Below are 25,080 nucleotides of genomic sequence, written 5' to 3' on the forward strand. Positions count from 1 at the left end.
CTCTTCTGAGTCCTCTGGGTACAATGTTCATTCCTCCTGATGGGCCCTGCCCAAGTGATGAATGTGGAAAATCACTTGCCTTTCTGTGGGGCATATACTGATCTTAGGTGGCTGAATTGTAGCCTACTGTGTTTTTTTGTTTTTTTTAAAAGATTTTATTTATTTATTTTATTTTTATTTTTATTTTTTTATTTTTATTTTTATTATTTATTTATGATGGTCAAACAGAGAGAGAGAGAGAGAGAGGCAGAGACACAGGCAGAGGGAGAAGCAGGCTCCATGCACCGGGAGCCCGATATGGGATTCGATCCCGGGTCTCCAGGATCGCGCCCCGGGCCAAAGGCAGGCGCCAAACCGCTGCGCCACCCAGGGATCCCAAAGATTTTATTTATTCATGAGAAACAGAGAGAGAGAGAGAGAGAGAGAGACAGAGAGAGACAGAGAGAGAGAGAGAGAGAGAGGCAGAGGGAGAAGCAGGCTTCATGCAGGAGCCCGATGTGGGACTCGATCCTGGGTCTCCAGGATCAGGCCCTGGGCTGAAGGCAGCACTAAACCACTGAACCACCTGGACTGCCCTAGCCTACTGGTTTTAAATAGCTGGGTCAAAGGGAAAATAAGGGAAGGGAGAAGAAATGTGTGGGAAATATCAGAAAGGGAGACAGAACGTAAAGACTGCTAACTCTGGGAAACGAACTAGGGGTGGTAGAAGGGGAGGAGGGCAGGGGGTGGGAGTGAATGGGTGACGGGCACTGGGTGTTATTCTGTATGTTAGTAAATTGAACACCAATAAAAAAAATAAAATAAAAAAAATAAATAAAAAAAAATAAAATTCAAAAAAAAAAATAAATAGCTGGGTCACAGTAAGAATAATGGTAAGACAAGAGGAGCTCCTTTAAAAATGTAAATTAATGAATTTCATAGAAATCACTTATAAGGATGTGCTGAGATGTGAGCAGAATAGTATGTTTTGTCCAGATGTCAGATGATGTGATTTGGTAGAAGAAACTACTCTACTATAGATGGAAAGAAGTATCAGATTATTCCAGCTAGCAAAGAGCAAGATTTTCAAACTATAATGCAACTGTGAACCAATAATAGGTGTTTCAGTGTTTGCTGTAGTCACTGGAATGGCAAAAAGAGTGAATGTTCTACTCTTTCTATTCCTCTATTTACCCTCCCATCTGCTCATCCATCTATCTGTCCATTCATCCATCCATCCACCCACCCATCCATCCATCCATCCATCTACCTGCCCACCTATCTTCCTACCCATTCACCCATCCACCCTCTCATCCACTACTCACATACTCATCCATCCACCCACCCACCCACCCACTCATCCATCCATCCATCCATCCATCCATCCATCCATCCATCCAACAAATAAGCACTGAGAACCAATTTAGGGCCAAGCCTTGTGGAATGTGTTGGGGACAAAGATGAGTGAGATAATCTTTGACTGTGAGGAGTTTATTGTCTACTGAGTAAGACAGATAAGAAGAGTTAAAACACAGTGTAGTGCTAGCTTATGAGCCCTGAAGACCTAGCTTCAGAAGCCAGCTGGGGTCAGGGGGAGTTAGGGAATGGTGTCTGAGTTCCCCTGTTGGTTCTGGATTAACATTCTAGGAAGAAGGAACAATGTTTTCAAAGTCTAGATGGCTTGGGAAGGTGTGTCCTGTCAGAGGAATGTAGACATTTAATAAGGAGTGTGATGAGGTGGAGTATTGGTCTGGAGAAGGTCCTGGGGCCCAGAACTATAATTTATAGGCCCAGTCAAGGAGTTTGGACATAATGCTGCACAGTGGTGATTATTAACCTGTGCCCCAGGGAATATAAGGGAAGGGAGAAGAAATGTGTGGGAAATATCAGAAAGGGAGACAGAACGTAAAGACTGCTAACTCTGGGAAACGAACTAGGGGTGGTAGAAGGGGAGGAGGGCGGGGGGTGGGAGTGAATGGGTGACGGCACTGGGGTTATTCTGTATGTTAGTAAATTGAACACCAATAAAAAATAAATTAAAAAAAAAAACCTGTGCCCCAGGGAAGGGGCCCCAGGGCACTTGGGCTGGATGTGCAGGCTTCTGAACCTCTGTTCCTGCTACAACAGAACAACTTTGCTTTTGTCTTATTTAAATATTGAGCTTCTGCTTGAGAGTTCCGTCAGAGGACAGTTTTTACAGCTTAGTTTGAAAACCACTGGAGTGGATGATGGGGCTCTAGGTATGGCTTCAGTCAGGGAGTTGCTTTAGACAATGCCTCTGGGGTACTGTGGAGAGTGGTTCCAGGGGAGTCAGCAAGAAGCAGAGATGGGGGTTCTCCCTTTGGGTGCCTGAAGGAACAGATGCATCTCCATGGGTTTCTGTTAGGCATAATGAGTGCTAAGTGGGACAGATGCGTAAAGGGCTAGAGGGATGCAGATGATGGATTAGTAACTCTATCAGGCACAACAGTGACACTGGGCAGGGATCCCATTAAGAAAAATGGGATGAAGTAGCGATAGTGTCCAGTCTTGTCTCACCATCTGGCAGTGTCTGGGAAAGAATGTAGCCTTGGTATATTTTTATGCCCCTTCTTTTGTTCACATCACAGTGTTTAGTGATCAGCATGTCACTTGAAGACTCAGCTAGACTCAGAGGCTTCCTTCATGCCTCCCTGGAGAGGACTGGCTGGCCATACAACTGAGTTTCTCCTAGGGAAGGAGCTGGAGTGGAGATGCTGGGGTCAGGCAAAGCCAATTCCATGTAAAATGGATGTCTGAGAATATGAAAACTCTTTTAGGAATGTTTCTTTAGTTTAACATTGGACTTTATCATGTATTGTTAAAGCCCTCTGGCCAAGACAATTTGGGCTGCCCTGCAAGTCCCTAGGTCCCTTTCATTTTTTAAAGATCCATGAGGTGCAAATGGCAAATGGGTATGGGTATCAGATGAGTCCTGCTTGGGTGGGCAAATGTGGGAAGGAGCAGAGCTGACTCATTGCTGGGGTCTGGCCATAGACAAAGCCTGGGGAGAGGTGGAGGTGGAGAGGTAGAGAGAGGAAAAAGGAGAGAGAGGGGAGGAAAGAACGAAAAGAGATAATTTCAAACCTGTGATACTCTCCTTGGATTTTATGGTGGGAACTTCAACATCCTGACTGGTCCTGTGGCAGGATATGGTGTTTTGAAAACTATGTTTCCACCTATAGCAGAGGCTGACTCTTTGGACACACACACACACACACACACACACAAAGAAGAAACCAAGGCCATATCAAATTTTTGTTTTATTGTTCCAGTCAAAAAAAAGAGGAACACCTCAATATGTAAACAGTTTCCCTAACACAGCGAGTTCTTAAAGATATATTTTTTTTATTCTAAAAAAATTTGGCATTGTAGTGATTTCTCAATACAGAATTTGTGCTTTCGCATGTAGCATGCTTTCATCTCATTGTCCGTGCACAGATGTACTTGGAGTTGAGTAAAGGGAGTCACAGAAAGACCAAAAGGTGAGTCAGGAGCCAAACCAGTACTTGAACCCTTCCTGGCTTTCCTTTCCAAAAAGCATGGTGGGAAGGTTGACAATACTGACTTTGGAAGGAAATCTTAATTAACTCACCACAAGGAAAAGTCAGAAGCCTTGGTAGGATTTTTTAAAAGATGCATTTCCTTATTTTCTTTCTGTTCATCTCTATAGGATAATCTAAAGGTTTTACCCGAATATAACTTTATCTTGTGAATTGTATTGTTTAATATGTAATTCTCTCCTATAATAACCCTTGTTTTATGATTTTGCTGGACATGTAGTTTGCTACTAATTGCTGTTAGGATTCCACCAATGATTTATTCTGTTTTTCACAGATTCACTGAATCATCTCAAAGTCCTTGATGGTTTCCTTAAAGACATTTTGCTTTTTTCCAGTGAAAGTTATTATTTAAAAAAACTCAATCCTAGAGATTTAAGAACTTTTTAAAGTGCTATGGTGGATTTACTAACAAATACTGCCTTATTATTCCTACCTCAGTTTGTCTTCCTTAGCCTGAAACCCCAAATCTCCTACAATTTAGCATCAGTTTTCAAAATGCATATTTTATCAAATCCTACAATAAGCCATCCCATCCCATCTAGGCTGGCCTAGACACCTCCCATCCCCCCTCACTCCAGTCTTGCTTTTGTTGACCTCTCCCCCATGCTGGGTCCTCACACTGAAAGGAAGACTTCCTCCTGGGTCTTTATGTTCCAAATCCCACCCAATCTCCAGGAATGTTAGGACAAATGTCCCTTTCTTCCCTAGGAAACCATTCCTGATTACTTACGCAGAAGCTGATCTGCTTTCTTTAAATTTCAGAACAGTTGTTGTACCCTCCCTATTAAGTTGTCTTATTTCTTAAACTAGAGTAAGTTAATATTTCTCGTTATGCCCCAGTTTCTTTATTTATAAAGTGGGAGTCAATATTTGCTCACGGGGCTTTTGTGTGGTTCAATTCACTCAGCACAGTGTGGTCACATGGTAAGAGCTGGTTGCCATGAGGTTGTAGGCTTGTTGAAGGCAGAGGAAGATGTCATTATTTCTTGGTCTTTACAGCAACCTGCCTAGAACTTGCCCACTGTACTACAAGTGTTCATGGGTCAATACTCAGTCAAACAAATGTCAATTTAGAACAATAAAATATGGGACATCCACTAGCTTTCAGAATATTTTTAGTGGAGTTCTAATTTTAGTTGGCAGCTTAGATCCCTGAGAATGGAGATACAAGTGTGTGTCTACTCCCAGCTTTAGTGAACTTCATGCACCTTGGAAGCTGAACATTTTATTTCTCTGTAAAATGTGAACACCTTATCAAAAACTCAAGTTCTTTTTTTTTTTTTTATAATTTTTTTTTTAAACTCAAGTTCTTACATGGATTTCTGGGAACAATGTTGAAGGTCAAATATGTTTGTGCCTTGTTTCTTTTTAGAGGACTTTTATTCTTTAGGAGTGGATACTGGAACTGGAACACCAACATGCAGCCCAATGACACCCAGCTTGATGACTTGGTTCTAAGAGTGGCTAGGCTTTGTTTTGTTTAAATAAATCCTAACAGTTCTGTGTGATGGTAAGAATGGGAACTTCTAGGTCAATAGAAGCGTGAATGTCTAAAAGACATGCAGCCCTCAAATCAGAATAAGACTTATCCTCAGTTTCATAGATTCATGATTAAAAAGACTACCGAAGTTTAGGTACTGCTTTGGACTTTTGAACTAGTGAACTTTTCAGAATAATTTTTTCCTGTCTTAGGAAATGCTTTGCTCACAGAATGACTTCATATTTTATTGGGTATTATTAAATATTTCAGGCCTTGTATTGTGCTACTTTATTAGGAAAGACAAATACAGTGAATTGTCTTTCAATTCATAATGGAAAAGAGTGATATGGCTGACATAAAGCAGTTGAATTAAAATGTTATGGTTTAAGTTCTTTGCCTCCCTAATTATATTCTACTTGATTTAGTATTAATTTTTTTTTTTTGTCCTGGGGTCCTAGATACATGCTTCAGGGAAGGTAAAGAAGAGTTCAGGTTAAAAGCAAGTTGCCAATAACCTGCTGGAGCTGATTGAACTATATTCATGGATGTGCCAGCAAGATGTATTCATGCACTTCTATCAAAGATGCCAACCTCTTTGGGGGCTTTTATTTACTGTAGGGGAGACTATAGTGCTTGTCTGGTAACATTTCATTTGTCTGGAAGCCACCTAACTCATAACTTGTCTATTTGCTATGGCATGTAGTGGTGATAGAAGAGAGGAGAGAAGGATATTTTTGATAAGGAGATCCTGGAGACAAGTGTATGAAGAGTGGTAAAATTTCATTGCTGCTAGCATAGGAATTAGTGAAACTGTTAAAAATAGGTAAGACTTAAAGCTAAATCATCTGGGGCTATCTAGTATAGGGGTGGTATAGACTGGAACTGCTATTAGAATCATAGAAGCAGAGACTGGGGGATTTGAATCCTTGTTGAAAATGACAAGGAAACTAACAGAAAAAATTTTCTGAAGCTCACATGGAACATTCACCAAGATAAACCACATACTGGGCCATAAAGCACATCTTAACAAACTTGAAAGTATAGAAATCATATAAAGTCTCCTCTAGACCACAATAGAATTAAACTAGAAATCCAATATAAAAATGGAAAAATCTCAAAATACTCAGAGATTCAACAACAACTTCTAAATAACACATAGGTCAAGGAAGAAATCTTAAGAGAATTAAAAAATATTTTGAACTAAATGAGAATAAAAATGCAATTTATCAAGATTTGTGGGATGCAGTGAAAGCAGTGCTTGGAGGGATTGGGGAGAAAAATAAAATTATCTTTGCAGATGACATGAATGTTCATGTAAAAAATCTGAAAGAATACCAAAAACTATCATAGCAAGGTTACAGGATACAGGTAATATACAAAAAGTCACTCACTTTCCTATATATCAATAAACAAGTAGAATCAGGAACTACAAACACAATATTATTTACATTAGCATCCTCCCAAATATACTTAGGTATAAATCGAACAAAATATGTACAAGATTTATATAAGGAAAATCACAGAACTCTGATGAAAGATAACAAATGAACTAAGTAAATGGAGAGATATTCCATGTTCATGAATAGGAAAGACTCAATTTTGTCAAGACTTCATATTGTCAGGTTCTTCCCAAATTGATCTACAGATTCAATGCATTAGAGGACTGACACTATCCAACCTCAAGGCTTACTGTAAAGCTACAGTGATCAGCACAGTGTGATATTGGTGAAAGAATAGACAAGTAGATAATGGAGCAGAACAGAAAGCCCAGAAATAGAACCCTGTAAGTGTAGTCAGTTGATCTTTGACAAAAGTGCAAATGCAATACAGAGATGAAAATATAGTCTTTTCAACAAACGGTTTGTTCTGGAGAAACTATATACAGTCATATAAACTCCCCTCCCCCCAAAATCTGGACACAGACCTTAAACTCTTCACAAAAATTAACCCAAAATTATTTAGATGTAAAATGCAAAACTATAAAACTCCTTTAAGATAATATATGAGAAAACCTGGATGACCTTGGGTATGGCAATGAATTTAAAAATACAACACCAAAGGCATGATCCATGAGGGAAGAATTTATAAGCTGGTGTTTGTTAATATTAAACATTTATGCTCTGCAAAAGATACTATCAAAAGAATGAGAAGACAAACTATAGATTGGGAGAAAATATTTGTAAAAGAAGCATCCGATAAAAGACTGTTATCCAAAATATTCAAAGAACTCTTAAAACTCAACAATAAAAAAAACAACCAACCTGAATAAAAATGGGCAAAGACCTGAACAAGCACCTCACCAAGGAAGATGTACAGATGGCAAATAAGTATATTAAAAGATGCTCCATATCATATCAGCAGGGAAATGCAAATGAAAGCAACAATGAGATACCAGTGCACACCTATTAGAATGGCCAAAATCCAGAACACTGGTAACACCAAATGTTGGCAAGGATACGAGGCAATAGGAACTCTCATTCACTGTTGGTGGGAATGCAAAATGGTATAGCTACTTTGGAAAATAGTTTGGCAGTTTATTTCAAAACTAAAGATGGTTTTATCATATTATGCAGCAATCATGCTCCTTGGTATTTACCCAAATGAATGGAAAACTATGTTTACACAAAAACCTGCACACAAACGTTTATAGCAGCTTTATTCATCATTGCCAAAACTTGAAAGCAACCAACAGTATGTAAATAAATATATAAACCATGTACATCCAGACAATAAAATATTATTCAGCCCTAAAAAATGAGCTGTCAAGTGTGAAATACAAGGTGTGAAATACTCTTAAGTGCATACTATTAAGTGAAAGAAGCTAATCTGAAAGACTGTACACTGTATGATCTCAACTATATGACATTTTGGAAAAGGCAAAACTCTAAAGATGGTAAAAAGATCAGTAGTTGTCGAGGGTTGGAGGGAGAGAGAGATAAATAGGGAGAGCATAGAGAATTTTTAGGTCAGTGAAACTGTTTTGCATGAAACTGCATTGGTGGATGTATGTCATTATGCATTATGCATTTGTCAAAACTCATAGAATGCACACCACCAAGAGTGAACCCTAATGTAAACTGTGGACTCTGGGTGGTAATGATGAGTCAATGTAGGTTCACCAATTGTAGCAAGTGTACAACTCTGGTGCAGAATGTTGATAACTGGGGAGGTTGTGGATGTGTGGGGCCAGGGGAATGTATGAGAATTATCTGTACTTTTTTTTAAAAGATTTTATTTATTTATTCACGAGAGAAACACAGAGAGAGGCAAAGACACAGGCATAAGTAGAAACAGGCTCCATGCAGGGAGCCTGATGTGGGACTCGATCCCAGGACCCCAGGATCACTACCTGAGCTGAAGGCAGATTCTCAACCACTGAGCCACTCAGGTGTCCCAGCTCTCTGTACTTTTAACCCAATTTTTCTATGAACCTAAAACTGTGCTAAAAAAATAAAGATTATTAGTAAAAAAAAAAAAAAGATGAGAAAACTGTTTTTTGAGAAGTTCAGTGATTTATCCCAGACCATATAACTTATCTGGGGATGGAACCAGGATCAGAATCCTGTTTCCCTCAGACTAAATCCAGGTTTTCTACAAAACAATATATATAAATAAAAGGTTACTTTATGACCCATAGCCTGTGAGTCCCAGAGGCCTATGGTAACATTTTAGAAAGAATATCACTGTGATGGTTGGGGAGGGAGTTATTGGTATTCTTAAGACTGGTTTTCTGGAAATTCACATATATGGACTAGCTTCTAACTGACTGGGGGAGGTAAATGTGTGTGTGTGTGTGTGTGTGTGTGTGTGTGTGCATGTGCGTGTGTGTATGAGCGCATGTATACTTGTGTATAAATACATGTGTATATGTTTATGTACCTATGTGCATGTGTGTGTATATGTGGGAAGAGGGTCATTGCATTTGTTAGTTAAGGAGTTAGTTACAAAGGATTGGAAATACTACCACCGTATCATGCAATATTAAGAGGGGCCTTCTTTCTTTTGGAAAAGGAAAAAGAATATGAAGGTATGTGTAGAGGGGAACCACAGAATAACAAACCACATGTCTTGTCGATGTATCTTGTAGCAGAACTGGAAAATAAGATGGAAGAAAAGTCTTCCAGTGTGGTTGTTCAGATTGCAGAAAGTTCTCATTTATTCACTAATGCCCCTGATGGACGTCGCCAGCTGACTGAGCAAGCTATAAACCAGGTAAGCTGATCTGGCCTGATGTGCACAGTGTGGGCATGACCCAGAGATTTGAACACTACCATCTTCTCTCTGAAAGCAAGCCATCACCTTCAGCAGAATTTCCACATCTAAAATTTCCCTGAGGTTGTTGTCTAGGGGGGGATTGGTGCAGAGTTGTTACTGGTTAGTAGAGTTTACTTCTACCTGGGTTCATAGGTCCAGACCAAATTTAACTCTGAAAGTTTCAGTGCTAAATTCTACTTAACCTTTCATGCCAATGTAAAGGAGTCTGTCCTCAGGTTCAAAGTCAGATGGGAAATAGCAAGTTTATGGAGAAATAGTATTCTTGAGACTTTGCATCCTGGGGACAAAAATGAGCACTTGAAATCAGGTTTTCTAAGAAGAAACTCCTTTTTTTTTTTTTTTGTCTAAAAGAATTTCTAAGTAAAAATTTTAAATTGATTTTCTTTATACTTGGGATTATTACTGAAACACTATTTAGGCAGAGCTTGTCTAATGATTAATAAAATGGCAGCACTTCGGATATCTATTACACCAGATAATGTGAATTTGGTTTTGGGATCTCTCTCTCTCTCTTTTAAAGGCGAATGTGATTTGGGTGTGGGTGTGTATGTGGGATGGGGATGATGGCTTAAAGAATAGCTTTTTTAGGAGGAGTTTGGCCACCAAGTGCATACTCTCCTAGGAAGAAGGAATAGTAATATCCTATACTTGGCCACTGAATGAGTACCCGTTTGCCTGGGCACTGCCCCATATCTCTTAGGATTCCCCAAGGGCTGTCTGCAGGTGGACCAGCTTTTGGGAACTCCAGCCTTGGAGCCTCTCTGCTAGTTCTCCTCAGAGACTCCATGGAAAGGTCTACACTGATAGGCTGCAGGTTGCCATGGCAGCAGCCATACAGGCCTGGGTAACTAGGCACCACATAGGTGCTTGGTTTTTCCCCAGAGCACAGTCTGTGCAGACAGTGGGGGAGGAAAGGCCACTTTGCCAACACAGGCATATATTTAGGTCATCATTTCAGAATCTTGTACACGTGTGGGAGTTCACTGTTGTTCCTGTATAACTCTCATTTTAGATGCTGATCCACTGGGCTGAATAAAGATATTCAGGATCATCTTTGGCAAGCTGGATAGCAAGGGACAAGAAGATTCCCCTGGAAAAGTCCAGCTTCCCTTCAGGACAAGACCTCACATTACACTCTGCTCAGTTATGGGCTGATGTCATAATGCCCCGCCATCACTCATGAGCTCTCAAGGTGTGTATGGGGGCAGAAATGAAATTTTCTACCTTTTTGGTTTCAGGTGGTCAGACTGTGAACATATTATGTGCTCAATTAAAACCAGTAGTGGAAAATTAGGTAGTAAGAGATGGGACTAACCTCAATAATGGGTTCTTGGCTGCCACTCAAAAATGCCACAGAAACCCAGAGAAAGGTGGTGCCTGGAAAGATGGCTTTTAGTGGTGAGCTAAGGGAGGAAGGGAGGAATTCAGAAAGAGAAACTCGGTAGAATGCTTAGACGATGACCTGTGGTGACATGATAACCCTGTGGGGACCTGGGGACAACATAAGTTGTGTCTCTAAGTGTTGCAATCCAGGGTGGTTCCTTGCAAATAAAGAGGAGACTCTTGACAATGCTGTCCTCATTTGTTGGTTCCTGCTAGAGGAAAAAGGGTACATGAAATTTCTTGGCCAGGACAACATTTGGATTGGTCTAGGGATAGGTTTGAACAGATTAGAACCTCTTACTTAAAAAAAGGGAACAAGATCAGACCATCTAGGGTAATAGTTGGGATTGCCTGATGGGACAGCTGAGTTTGTGCTCATGGCATCATTATATTAAAAAGTGAGAATTTCCAGAGGTTGAAGAATTAGATACATAAAGGGGAAAATATCATCCAGGTAATCATCATGGGAAAATGAGAACTTTTTTGGACTTCCTTACATTTACTCTATTTACACAGTAGTATTATTTGGTTTTGACTTCTGTATGGGAGAAGCACTCCTGTGCATAGGGGTTGCAAAAGGTCTTACTTCAGTTCTTCTAGGGAGAGTTGCCACCCCTGATCTAGGTGTGTGCTCTGTAGGGCCCAGGATGCTGGCCAAGAGAAGCTCAAAAGACACAGAGTTGCTCTGTCTTCTGGGAGAGGGTGTCATTATCTGCATGAGCAGGAACCAGACCTGAAGGGAGAGACTCACACAGAAAGCCTGCAGCAGGTGGGCATGGCCAAAATGAACCAAGGGAGGGTTGACCACACCCACTCCCATTTGAAATAATGCCAAGAGATGATGCCAGAATGGCACCAACTGGATCTGAAAACAGTGTTCCGTCTCCTTCTCTAAGAATAGTGGCCATGGAGCCAGAGGTTCTGATCGTGCACAGCTGATGGGAGCTCAGCTCTCTGTGCTCTGGTCGATCCAGGTCTGTAGCTATGTTTAGTGCTGATAGACCCAACACTGTGTATTCCATAAGGCATTCAGCATGGACTGGGGTTTTAGTAGCCAAAGAGGTCTGAACTTAGGCTCCTAGGATTTCTTGCTCCTTTGGATGGGTATTTTATGATTTCTATCAGAATTTTAGAAATAATGATGCATTATATGTTTATTTCACTAGTGCCTGTTGGTAGAGGATATTTACATTGCCTGAGAAAAACAGCCCTTCATATTCTTATATGAAGAATCGGCTGGTTGATATCACAGTATTTATGATCAGTGTTAATACAATGGTTGCAGAGTCTTAATCTTGAAATGGTCAATTACCCTTTGATTGTAGGAACACTTCATTCTCTGAAATCAAGATCTATTGCCTATGTGGTCACAATTCACTGGCCGACCACAGAACACATTAGGATTCACATCTAGGGGGTAGTATCTAAAATTAACTTTATAAAAGCCATTTTCATTGGTGATAAATCTCCATCATTCAATCATGCTTCTATCTCAATGAGCTGTTTTCACATGTCTCAAAGTATTTTGCCCTCATTCCCTTCTTAGGACTTCCTTATTTGAATTAGGTGGAGGCGTCCAGCATTTTTTTTTTTTTTTTTTTAACCAAGGCAATGAGGCCATGTAAAAGTTTGACTCCTTTTACATTTATTTAAGCTTTATGGTGTTGAACTTTGAGAATTTCTTTTTATCTCATGTAGTTATTATGCTGTTCCATACAGTTGCAGTGTCATGAGTTTTGTGCATCATCTATATCTCAGATATTATAACTATTTAGATTTAGACACAGGACCAAATTTATCTCAGTTTCCATCATTAATCTTTCAGCAGTACATCACAATGATTTGTGACAAAATTTTTCCCCCACATAATTAGAGAACCTGATATATATATTTTCAATAGAACTGTAGAGTTAAAGAACCTCACTTGGCTGATCCATGTCTGGCTTTGGAAATGCTTTCTTAGAACACAAGTGAGTTCATCTTAGTGATACTAAAGAATGTCATTTAATATTGACTTGTCTCAAAACTCCATTTTCTGGATTTCTTGCATTTAATATTTCTGTAATTACCAATCTTTATCTTGCGCTTTGGATTCAGAAAGTGACAAACAATCCAACAACCCTTAACTACTGTTTCTTCCTGAGCTCTTTTCAAAGAACCTCTTAGTTTTCCAAAAGAAGCATTTATTCTAATTCTCATGCTAAACTTTTGGCCAAGTGGCTGAAGAGAGCCAGAACTAGGACAGCCAGATATGAGCAATGGTTTCATCTTCATCACGTTGATCAGTTGCAGGCCAGAGAGAACTAGCAGGAAGATACAGGCTCCATCTTCCAAGGGAGCATAAGAGAGAAGACAAGTCAGGGAGGGGAAGCTGGTTTGATGTGTGGCGACCCACTGCAAGTCCAGTTCGCCCTGCTAATTGGAGACATGTGTCCCAACTATCTACATATTTAAATGGTGCAATGTCTCAGGCACTGGAGTGGACATTCCCCTTTCATTAAGGAGTTGTTTTATCTTATCGCTTTCTGAGTTGGCCACTGAATCTTGGCTGGTTATTTATTTAGCGCTCTGGGGGAATGGTTACAAAAAGGAAGGAGTCTTCCTTTGACACCTGAATCTATGACTGTGTTATTTTTTTCTGTGAGTAATTTCAATGCATTTATATTGAAAAGAATGTCATCATTCTGAGTTGTCCAGGAATCCTTTAGTAGCACAGTACAATATTTAGTAACTAGTAGTACTTAATAGTACAGTATAGCAGTTGGCAAACTTCCTGTAAAGGGCCAGATAGTAATATTTTAGCCTTCTGGATGTATGGTCTCTGTCTTAAACACTCAACTCTACTCGTATTGTGTGAAAGCGGTCATAGGCAACACACAAATGAATGAGTGTGGCTGTATTCCAATAAAATTTTATTTATGGACACTGTAATTGGAATTTCATACAATTCTCTCATGTCAGAAAATATTTTGTCTTTTTTCCCCCAACTGCTTAAAAATGTGAAAGTCATTCTTTGCTCACGAGTGGTGCAAAAACAGGCAGTGGGCCAGAGTCTATGAGTAGATTTGGTTTGCTGACCCTTTCTGTAATAAATGGAGAGCATAGCTTAAGCCTTGGCCTCTGGATTTGAGACCAGGACCTATTATTACTAGACTCATAACCTTGGGAAAGTTACCCAATCTGCCCACACCCTAGTTTTTCTTTTATAAAATATGAATTATAATAGTCAAGCTTTCTTGGTGGATTAGAATTAAATGACATAATTTATGCAAGTGCTCTGAATGTTCCCAAACACTGCACAATGTAGGGTGTAATATTATTTTGTATTGTGTATTCATATTGTGCTTTGTCAAAATACAAGGCTCTTCGTAGCCTTACAGAGCTTTTCACTTCTGATGACACTGCATCAGAAATCCTCTGACACATTAAGGGCAGAAGTATTAGGAAGAGGTGTGTTTTACTCCATTTTAAATGAAAAGATCACATTTTCTTAAACAGGTTGGCCATAAAGCTAGAAACAAGATAATGTGATTTTACTATGTTGTAATGAGGTATCGATGAATCGTCTATTACGTATATACTATGTTTTTTAATTTTATAGCCATCCATTGAAAGGAAATTATAGAAGATACTTTTTTCCATTTATACGGGGCATTTAATTTCCAACTACCCTTTTGACTTTTCTGAGTTGCATAGAGTATCACCCAAGTCAAGGAAAGAAAGACTGAAAACTAGTCAGACTATTAGCACACTGTCTTGGAAATGATTATGAATATTATGACTTTTTTATCTTGAATTATTCAGTTAATCAAATGATTTCACATTCTTTGGGTGAATTCGAATTGTTATCTGATGTTATTTTTATAATCTCTCTGTCCACCAGCTCCCGCCTTTCTAAACAGTTTCTAAACATCCCAAAGATACTGGCTTACATCTAAATTAAAAAGCAAAAGGGAAAAAATAAGAAAACTGAAATGTAAGAAAGTGTAGGGAGGGAAAGCATAAAGATGTTTCTCTGGAGACTTCAAAATTTAGGCTTTTGAATGAAGTCACAAATAATTTTTTAATTAGAATACAATGAGAAATAGATAGTTCAGAGCCCTAGTTTGGGTAAACCCACAAGAGAAAATTGTGCTTAAGAAACATGTTGACATTTTTAAAGACAATAGTTGGATTTTTGTTAGGGAACATAAGACACTGAACTAAGTTGATGGACCTGGCACTGGGGAACTAGGGACAGCACAAAAGAGAGAGACAGATGGAGGAAGGGAGTGGGGGAAGAGGGAGTTCCTTCTTATGGACACATGTTGGGTTAACAGGCAGGAATGCCACGTTATGAGGAATGGATAAACAATGACCTGGCGTTACAGTGATCACAAATATGTTGATTCAAAAGAGTATCATTCGCTCAGGGGACAGCCAAAAACATAAACGATTTTATTAGTTACATAAAGTTGACTTATAAACAATAGGTTTTCCAGTTGGAAAGCATATGGGGTGTATTGGGGTGGGTGGAAGTGAGAATCTGAGGGTCTCAGCAGCCCTTGGGGAGGTCATGCTTCCAGCTGAATCTGCCCTTTCCTCCAGATTGGGGTTGACTGTGGCAAACCATAACGCTTTAGCTCAAAATTCTTATCTGGTTATCAGATCCCACCATGCTTTTATGGAAAGTGACTCAAACACACCAAACCAACAGACCAAAATATCAAGTTGCGAGTGATCCTCATCAGTTATGGGTATTGTTGCATTAAAATAGGCTTGTTTATTTTCATAGCACTTGATTTCCTAACAAAGTGACTACGTAAATGGGGACTGGTTATGTAGAATAGAATGAGTAGAAATTGTGGGCTCATCTTTGTTGTACAGTCTTAATGAAAAACACCATTCAATACTTGCTGCTTAGAAAATTCAGTCTTAATGAGCTTCTTTCAATTCCAAATTTTAACAGTTGACACAAAATACACTGTTAAACTGTGGTATCAATAATTGTAGAAAAATAGACACGTTTGATAGGGACATTCTAGTAAAAGGTTCTTCTGGAGCATCCTTGTTTAAAGATTCAGAGGCTCACATTACAAAAACGAGATTTGGTTCATGTTCTGTCTCCAACTACATTGACACCAAAGACAATGAGAAATAGGGAGGGACCTCACACCCGAGTGCCTTGTCACAGATAGAGAACTAACACATGTGCATGACCAAAGGGTTGTCAAGACTCTTCGTTCATTTGTGCTAAAGGGCCCCGAACTGCTCTTCCAACCAGACAACAGGGTGTGTGTTGTCCTTTGAGCCTTAGTAACAGATTAAAAAAAGGCCTACTGAGTCATCAAGAGCTAAATTTAGCAAACTTTTGCAGCTCGTGCTTCATCTTACTTTGTGCTACCATGCCTTGCCCTGCAACTCTGGGGATGCTGCAGGGTTAGTGCCCTCAAGTCAAGGGCGCCTTTCATAAGGCTACAGCGAGGTAAGGCCACAGTACCTCCCCACAGCCTGGCAGGAAGTGTATGGGGCTCTCTCCTCCTCCTTGACTACAACCTCCTCCTTGGATTGTGTGGAATGAATAAATGATTCGACAGATACTCAATGCAAAAAGTGAAATATTGGCAAACAGGAAAGGGCTATGGCCAACAGTTTTGTTTTCAGTTGAGTCACTGCCAAGAAGCAGTTGTCCTGATTGAGGTCTCAGAAGTGGGAGGAGACCACTGTGTTAAACTGAGGAGCCACATTCCTTATCTCTGGGACATACTTTATGGTAGACAAGGTCCCCAAACTACAGTGAAGGCCTGGCCAATCTGGTCGGGGGAAATCAAGGGCAACAGGAAGTGAGTGAAAGCTAGTTTGAGTTCTTTGACCTTTGTGGCACAAAGCCTCAAACTGAGCACAGCCCGTGCTGAAAAGGAACTTAATTCAGTCAATGAATGCTTATGATGGGCAACTGTTTTAGGGAACAAATAGTTTAAAATTGTGAAATTAATGTGAAAGATCTGTTATAGTGCAAAATGTCCACCTGCCCTTGAGATTTTGTCTGACATTCTCTTCCATTTCTTATCTTTTTATTTGATTTTTTTTTCATCTTGAATTTAGAGTTTTAGTACAAAATGCTTTCCTTCCTTCTCTTCTCTCTCAATCTCTCTCTCTCTCTCCATTGATCTTTGCAGATTACAATGAATTAAGGCTGCAGTTTTTTGCTTGTATTCTTCTGATTGGGAGACACTTTGGATTTGATTTCCCACCTGTGGCACACTCTAGAGAGATTTTGTAGTTGCCTTTTTATCTTTGACTATTGAACTCTGGTCATTTCATAATAATAAAAGAATACGAATAATAATAGATACAAATGCAGGAAGTGCTGACGGATAAACTGGCAGGGACAGGAAGATAGCCAGATGGAGTCAAAGTGTGTAAGGTGAATGATTACAACATATGTCTCCTACTGCATGCCTTCACCAATGTCATGGCTTTGGACCCAAACCATCTTCTGCTAAATTACCATGTCTTATTTTTTAAATCTGTAGTTTCTCATGATTACAGAGTGGAACAGCTGGAGAATCCATGGTTTTGTAGAAGAAGAGTTTCCCAAACTCTTGTACTACAAAGGGTGACAGCTCACGTGGAAAGCATAAACACATCATTGGTCACATGCCAGAGAGTGTCCTCCCCCTGGAATATTCCCCCAGGCTAGTCAGTGAGGCTCCTGTTACTAAAAAAAGAGACCTCAGTTTTGTAAACATTTCACAGTATATCAGCATATTGGTGGTGGGTTTTGCCATGTACTAGACCTCTTAACTTCCCCCAGACCTATGGCTTATTAGATTCAATGAAAGGATCAGCAAGGGAACAGTGAGGTACCCAAACACTACCAGTCTGGGACACGGAACAAAGGCCATGCACTAAGGACCAGCAGTCAATGGGACCAAAGAAATTGAGAAAGCAAAGACAACGAAACAGAAATGCCTACTGTACATTGGGAATCTTTTTTTTTTTTTTTTGCATCTTATTTCTAAAGTTATGTATCTAAACCTACATTAATTATACATCTATGTACATTATTTAGAAGTTCTGTTCTACAGTACTTTTGTACATGCTGGGTTTTTTTTTACTAACTGCGAAAAGAAAGTAATTACATAAGGCATATATATGTACAGTGTTTCTGTCTTTACCTGACCCGGGTCCTATAACTGCAATGCCTGTATGGGGCAAGCACCTCACCCTGTAGATGAAATTTATTTGAATCTATAAAATTGAGGGTTATACGCTATGTCTCACTGCATGAGTAAATAGGCACCAGAGACCTAACTTGTCCTATCCCAGGTAAAATCTTTGACACACTCTTTGAGTGATCTGGTATTGTACAAGACATGCAGGTAAGTAGCTTAAATCCCTACAAGTTGGATGTGTGGTATTTAGGGAAGAGAGCAAGCTTGGGCCACGAATGAGGGCACGTTGCACCTGAACCAAATCCATGTCTACCTTGTCGATCTGAGTAACTGAGAGAGGGCAGGTAGATATTTTACACCTTGAAGATTTGTTTTCTGGAAATGTCAAAATTAAATATAAATAAGTAAACAACCAAGTAAGAAAGACAAAAAAAGAAAAAGAATGAGAGACAAGAAAAGGCTGCGTGAGGGAAGAGGAGAAGTGGCTGCCCAGCTAGGACACTAAACTTTGGATTCATTCTCTAGGTTTGCCACGTCACCATTCCTTTCTGTTTGTTCCTCCAGGTTCTTCTCTTCTTCTTCGGTCTCCAGTTCTGCATGTTGGTTGAGTTTGCTGGACACAGACCAACTTAGGGGCAGCTCCGCCCTGCTGGCTAGCTCAGCCAGCTCTTTGGCACTGAGAGATGGGGTGCTGGTCTCATAGGTCTCGTGGAAACTGTTGTAGTCGACCTCATAGAACCCGTCTTCCAGCGTCAGGACAGGCGTGAAGCGGTAACCCCACAGGATCTCACTCGTGATGTAGGAGCTCCGAGCCTGGCATGTCATCCCTGCAGAGAAGGGAATGGACGGAGGGCTTTAGTATGTTGGGAGTGTGGGCTTTCCATCAACGAGGGGACCCAGCGAGCTGGGCACGGCTGCTGTGTGCAGCTGTTCAGACTGTGCCCTGCACAAGGTGCTGCAAATAAGGAGGTATTATTCATGTTGTAGACATACACTAACATGCGCAAGAGCTTCCCTGGCCTCTAGCAGGAGTTCTGGGCGGGGGGGCAACATGAGAGTTCTGGCTCACAGAACCAGAACTTGCCTGCAAGGCCATGCACACATGCACTTAAGCATGTGTGCACACACACACAGGTTCATGTGGTTGTGCCTCATCTACTTTTTGCCCTGGGAGAAACTGGAGGCTGTGACTCTGTTCTCCCATTGCTTTTAGAGACTTTGCCAGAGTCCTGCTGAGACTTCAGCATTCCAGCCACAGACTTAGGATGAAGTTTGGCTTGTGGAACTACCCCAAGGATGCCTTTAAGCTGAACGCCATGGATTAGTGTTACTGTCCCACCACTATGCCATTCAGGCCCACAACTGTGGCCCCAAATGAGGTTGGAAAGGATGCCCACTTGACTTTGCACTTTCTCCAAGCTCAGTGGGCATAGTTATTTAGACTGTGCAATGATATAATACTTTAAATGCTTTCCCCCTTCTTCTTCAAGATAAGAAGCCCCTTGCTAATTTGCACAGAAATGCCATATGAGCTACTGGAGCCCAGGAATCAGGAGCAGCTTTATTTTAATATGAAATGACAGAATGAGGGGGAACTCCACTCATGTCCTTAGAGAAGAGAACTAGGTAACTGGGCTTGGCATAAAATCTGGAGAATGCATTGGTGCACTGCTCAAAGGGCTCTCTTACGAAACGTCTCATATGTGGAAGGCATCTATTGAGTAGTTCCTGCAGGGATGACTTCCCCATTAGTGAGGCAGATCCAGGGCCTAGGGCCTACAGTGCTTTCAAGGACCCACGAAAGTTCTTTTAAAATCAGAAGAAAAAAAGATAAACTTTTAGGTAGAAGAAAAATGCTAATGTAGTCATCTTCATACTAATTATATTGTAAAATGTAATATAATTAAACCATTTTTGGGGTCCACAGAGGTAAAACTACCTAAGGCTCACAAAAGTCATACTGTGGCCACTGTTCATTCATTCAAGAAAACAGCCAGGCAGTCAGGATGTCATTCATGGGGACAGCCAATAAGGTGTATCAGGCAACTGCTTTGTGCTGAATGTAGGTAGAATGGGAAGAAGAGGACACACGTGGGCGTTTACACAGAGGGATTCAGAATTACGGAATGTTCTCAGAGCATTGCATCTGCTCCTCATGACTAGAAGAAGAAACTGGGGTGCCAGGGATGTAAGCGATTTACCCCACTCAGCTGTTAGGGGCAGAGTCAGCATAGCCCTCACTCTAGCCCTATGCTCTTCTTCTTTATCCCCAAACTGAATGCTAACCTCTACAGTGTCTCCCTGGCTGACCTATAAAAGCTCCCTTCTATGCCTCTGAAATAAATATCGCAGAACTTCTAGGTACTGGAAAGAAAAGAGCACTGTCTTGCTTTTTTTTTCTCAACCAGTGTTTTGCTCCTGAACCGCCAACTCTTTATCTGTGTTTGGGAATGATGAGGGAAGACAGGTGATAGCTGGGACATGTGGGCTCAGAAGGAGGAATACATAGGAAGTCAAAGGGAAAAGGTGATAAAGTATAACTTGAATAACCTTTTTTCATAAAGAAAGTACATGTTTATTGTAAAGTGACTAGAAAACAGAGATGAACAAATAAAATCCACCTAGATCTTCAGTTCTGGCTATATAAATAACCAAAAAACAACTAGAAATAAAACCCACAATTATTAAAATTAAAATCTAAATGGACATTTAACATCATACTAGAGTTGGCTGAAGAAAGAATCTGAAACTTGGGATACTGGTATCAAGAGACAACACGATATAGCCAAGAGGATGTCCAAGAGACAATACATGTCTGTTGTTCAAGCCCTCATTGTGATACTTTGTTATGGCAGCCCTAGAAAATTCACTTACTGAATTCTGTAGAGATAGTAAAATATCTTTCCATAGTACCATTTTAATGGGATTGTTTGATTTTTGTAATAAAAAGATGAATAAGCAAGGTTTAAATAAATACTCATGAATGCTTTCCCATTTTTTATTCAGCGTGTGGTATCCTAATTCATTTAAAAAAGAATAAAAATAATATTAATATGTTTATCTAACAGTATAAAATCAAAAGGAGTTCCTAGTGTAAGTCTATCACTTTCTTTTTTTTTTTTTTTTTTTCAGAAAGATTCCAGTCTTGCCTATTGACATTGGTTCCAGTCCATTCTTTAGAAATGTGATTTTCATTGCAATGGAAAGAGTAACAAAATAAAACCAACTGGGTTAACATAATAAGAAAGACAGAGCTGCCAGGATCATACAGTGTGTATGTACGTCCTTATTTTCCATATCAGGAATATCATCATAGAGTCCCCTGCAGTAGTTTTTTTTTAGTGAGTAAAGTTCCCTCTGGGAAAAAGATGCTTCCTTTGGTGAAGAGCAAAATGTGAAGAAATCTTATCTCGGGTTCTGGGCTTCCTCCACTCTCTGGGCATACTGGCTGTCTTGCCATTTGCATTTGTACTTTTGAGTATCCTTCCCCTGGTGGGATCCTGCTCATCTTTGAAGATCTAACTAATTTATCATGTCCTTTCTGGAGCACTCTGAGACTGACCAGTCCTTAGCTGGAACTGTTGAGCTCAAGGTCCCCTCAACACTCCAGTGGCACCTTATCCCATCATTTGAAATTACCTCTAAGTGTCTGTTTCCCTTGTTGAGTTGTGATCGCGCTGGGGCTCATTGGTCTTGTTTATTTTCAGGTTCCTAACATTTACCACAGATCTTCAGCACTGTAGCTTCCCAATAAATACTGATTGTCAAGTGAAAAGACTCAACTCAAGGAAACTAGTGAAACAGCTTAATTCAGAAATTTTGTTGATTGGAAATGTCTGAGATGTATTATTAACTCGAAAGATGGTTTGTGAGTCCTTAGAAAGGAAAGTGGGAGGGGTCTGCTTCCAGCATTATGCCAGTCTATTTGTGAAGGACCCTCAGCTAAAATACAAACCAGTTGCTGGAAAATTACAAAATTCATAATTTCAATCAAAAGTAAGTTCCACTAAAAAAGTAAGGGATGGCACTTCTGGTTCTGGTAAAAATGGTGTGAGGACAGCTTTTCTCTCCTGCTGGATACAAACAAGTAACTTCTCTAGACAAAACCTTCCACCCAAAGACTCTGGGAAGTCTAATACAGCAGGAAGAAGGAGAGGGGTACCAAACATGAAGATTGACTTCTTAGGGGGTACATTTCTTGATTTTCCCGTTTCCCTTTTTCCTTTTTCATCATCTGGCATCATCTGAGAGTAGCCCTGGCACAGAACTGGGCAGCAGGTACTGACAACAAAATCTGGTGAAGAAACCCTGTCCTTCTGACCAGAGCACTGGGACAAGGTGCCCCTCTGAACCAGAGAATGAGTGAGGAGTCCTCGTTATGTTCCCCAGCCTTCCATGCTGCCCCATTGGGAACTGCTCTGCATACAGCGTGGCTATAGGCACCAAAAGCCTGCGGAAAAATCTTTCTAGCCAGAGGACTGGGAAAGGGGAGTGTGGACAAAGAGTTTGGGTGGTGTTTTTCTCATTTCTCACTGCTTTACTCTGCGAGTGACCTGAGTGTGTGCAACCATGCAGAGCACAAGGGGCTAGCATTCCAGAGAGAAATCCTGTCTTTCTAGACAGAAGACTGAGCAGTGGGGTTCTGGGAGCTGAAAAAGGTGGGGAATCCTGCAGAGGACAGAACTGGGAAGAGAATCCTGTGCATGAATTGATACAAGTCCCAAGCTTTACATGCACAAGACAGAAAACAAAAAGAAGAATCTTAGAAATTACCATAATATACAATCACATTTCTAAACAGTGTCCACCAAGGAAGAAACCCTATTGAAATTCAGTAAGACTTGGTATGGAATGATACTGAAATTCTAAATGTCATAATTATGGGATACATGGAAAGTGAGAAAAATGTATAGGTCTAAATTCTTATATTAGAAAAGAAGGAAGTCTGACAATGAATGTGCAGAGTATCCAACTTAAAGTAGAAAAGGAACAACAGGGTATAGAGATGCTGCATCACTATATTGCACACCTGTAACATAACATCGTATGTCAGCTCTACTCAAAGAGAAAAATTAAAAGCAACAATAGGATGAACCCATGGGAAATAGGCAATAAAGATCAGCGTGTAAATTAATAAAATAGAAAAACAGAGGATCTATAAAGGCAAACATTGGTTTTTTGAAAAATCTAAGAAAATAGACACACCTCTGGTGAGATTGGTCCAAATTACATCCCTAGGCAATCTGTCCTCACAGTCTCAAAAGAAATGAGAAGACGCTGAAAGGTGCAGATGTCACTGCAAGATGGCATGAGGCAAGATGGGACTAGGGGAGGAAGAGGTCTTCTGGAGTGTTCTCAGGTCCAGGCATGTCTTTGACTGTATTTATTTTGTTTTTTATTTTTTAAAGATTTATTTATTCATGAGAGATGCACAGAGAGAGACAGAGACACAGGCAGAAGGAGAAGCAGGCTCCCCACGGGGAGCCCGATGCAGAACTCGATCCAAGGACCCCAGGATCATGATCTGAGCCAAAGGCAGACTCTCAACCACTGAGCCACCCAGGTGCCCCTGCCTTTGACTTTATGCTTGGGAAGGCGATGCTTGATTTTCATAGCAGGGTTGTCTAGTCTAAATTATTTCCACAAGCCCAAGGACAGCCTTGGGCACACAGTGTGTGTGTGCGTGCGTGCGTGCGTGTGTGTGTGTGTATCTTTTAAAAATTCTTTCATTTCATAATTTCTCCACTGAGAGCTTCTCTGTTTGGATCTCTGGTTAATCTTCTACGAGTTTAATCTGCAGGGAAGTGATTAGACGTGGGCCATCTTTTTGGTGGCCATTTCACTCCTTGAGTAAGACTATGGAAGAGTAAGGAGTGGAGGGGAGGGAGCGCATGTTATTGGTGGTGGAAGCAAAGCCTGATTTATTTAGAAACCAGGAAACCAGACTGCAGCACAGCTAAGGAATCTGTCGTAGCAACTGAGCAAACATAGGGTCAGGCCCGGCAAGATGAGGATTTAACAGGCAAAGCCCTATTTTTAGATTCACAGCAGCAAATTATGATGGGAAATGTTTTGAGCGGAATACCAATATGATGAAAACCATCCTCAAGAGAGAGCCCCCTGCATAAAGCCAGATGTATTCACTCTGTAGATAGATAATGCATCAAAACTGCCTGGAGAACATGATTCCAATAAAATTAGATGGATATAAACCACCATCACCACTTTTGAATACTGCAAAATCAATCAATACATATTGTCAATATTCAGAAACAAAGAATTGACTATAGATACTCTGCCTTTTTATTTCAGATACTGGCGAAATGATGGGATGCTTCTCTTTACTCCTTGCTATTCTCAGTAAGAACTGCACTGAATTAGCACAGTAATAAAGTGTTCTGCACTTACGTTTATAAGTGTTTGTGTGGGAGAAAAATGTTGGTGATTTTTTACCAAGCTCAGTGTCAAAAAAGAAGCAGTATAGTGTAATTGCTGCCATAGTGTAATAAAAATTTTAATTCAGTCGGTTCAGCCAACTGCTGATTATTTAAATTACAGTGAGTCCTGCCTTACACTCAGGTTTAAAGCCCCTTCAACAAACAGTTGTACCGCTTCCGCTACCCAAATATTGGAGGGCCAGTGAGGTTCGCCTCCAGTTATGGAAAAATGAAATGTGCATTTTCTTAATGTCTAAAAGAAGACATTCTATGTGAGTACTCCTACTCTCAGCAAAGTAGTTGATAAAATTCACAAATTAAGTATTGAATTAAATAATAAACGCTATTTGTTGAGTGTTTATTGTCAGGCATGGAATGCATCAACCATTCACTCCGTGCAGCAGCCTTGTTATGATGTCTAATCTCACATGTGAGCAAAGTAGGGCAAAGAAAGTTTAAGTAACTTTCCTAGATAACGTGGTGTTATGGACTGAACTGTGTGCCCCTAAAACTCATATGTTGAAGCCCTAACACTGTAATGTGACTGTATTTGGACTTTAGGGATATAAATAAGGCTAAATGAAGTTGTAAGCGTGGAGCCCTAATTCAATAGGATTGTTGTCCTTACAAGAGGAAGAGACACCAGAGGGCTTTCTCTCCTGCATACACGCACGGAAAAGGCCCGACCAGGATGCCACGAGAAGGTGGCTGTCTACAAGCCAGCAAGAAGGACCCTCTTATAAACATCCTCTTATAAAACTCACTTTCCTTTTATTTTTTTTTTAATT

The 25,080-nt window shown here is 40.3% G+C and overlaps 1 protein-coding gene and 1 long non-coding RNA gene across 5 annotated transcripts in view; one reads left to right on the plus strand and one right to left on the minus strand.

The window, feature by feature from the left end:
- The window catches only part of LOC111093450, a 35,055-nt gene extending 14,568 nt beyond the window's left edge, over positions 1-20,487 (plus strand). For 2 of the 4 annotated variants that reach the window (XR_005382370.1, XR_005382372.1), the window contains exons 2-4: positions 9,131-9,252; positions 10,328-10,507; positions 18,420-20,487. This is a non-coding gene — a long non-coding RNA (uncharacterized LOC111093450). Of the gene's footprint in view, positions 1-9,127; positions 9,253-10,327; positions 10,508-18,419 lie in introns of all 4 variants that reach the window. The other 2 variants (XR_005382369.1, XR_005382371.1) reach the window with 1 other exon arrangement.
- KCNJ6 (potassium inwardly rectifying channel subfamily J member 6) overlaps positions 13,594-25,080 on the minus strand; it is a 260,697-nt gene continuing 249,210 nt past the window's right edge. Inside the window, exon 4 of the mRNA XM_038581478.1 lies at positions 13,594-18,682. Coding sequence (XP_038437406.1) covers positions 18,357-18,682 — 326 coding nt within the window. The 3' untranslated portion in view covers positions 13,594-18,356. The remainder of the gene's footprint in view (positions 18,683-25,080) is intronic.

The sequence above is a fragment of the Canis lupus genome, chromosome 31 (assembly GCF_011100685.1).
Source record: "Canis lupus familiaris isolate Mischka breed German Shepherd chromosome 31, alternate assembly UU_Cfam_GSD_1.0, whole genome shotgun sequence".
Classification (NCBI taxonomy): domain Eukaryota; kingdom Metazoa; phylum Chordata; class Mammalia; order Carnivora; family Canidae; genus Canis; species Canis lupus.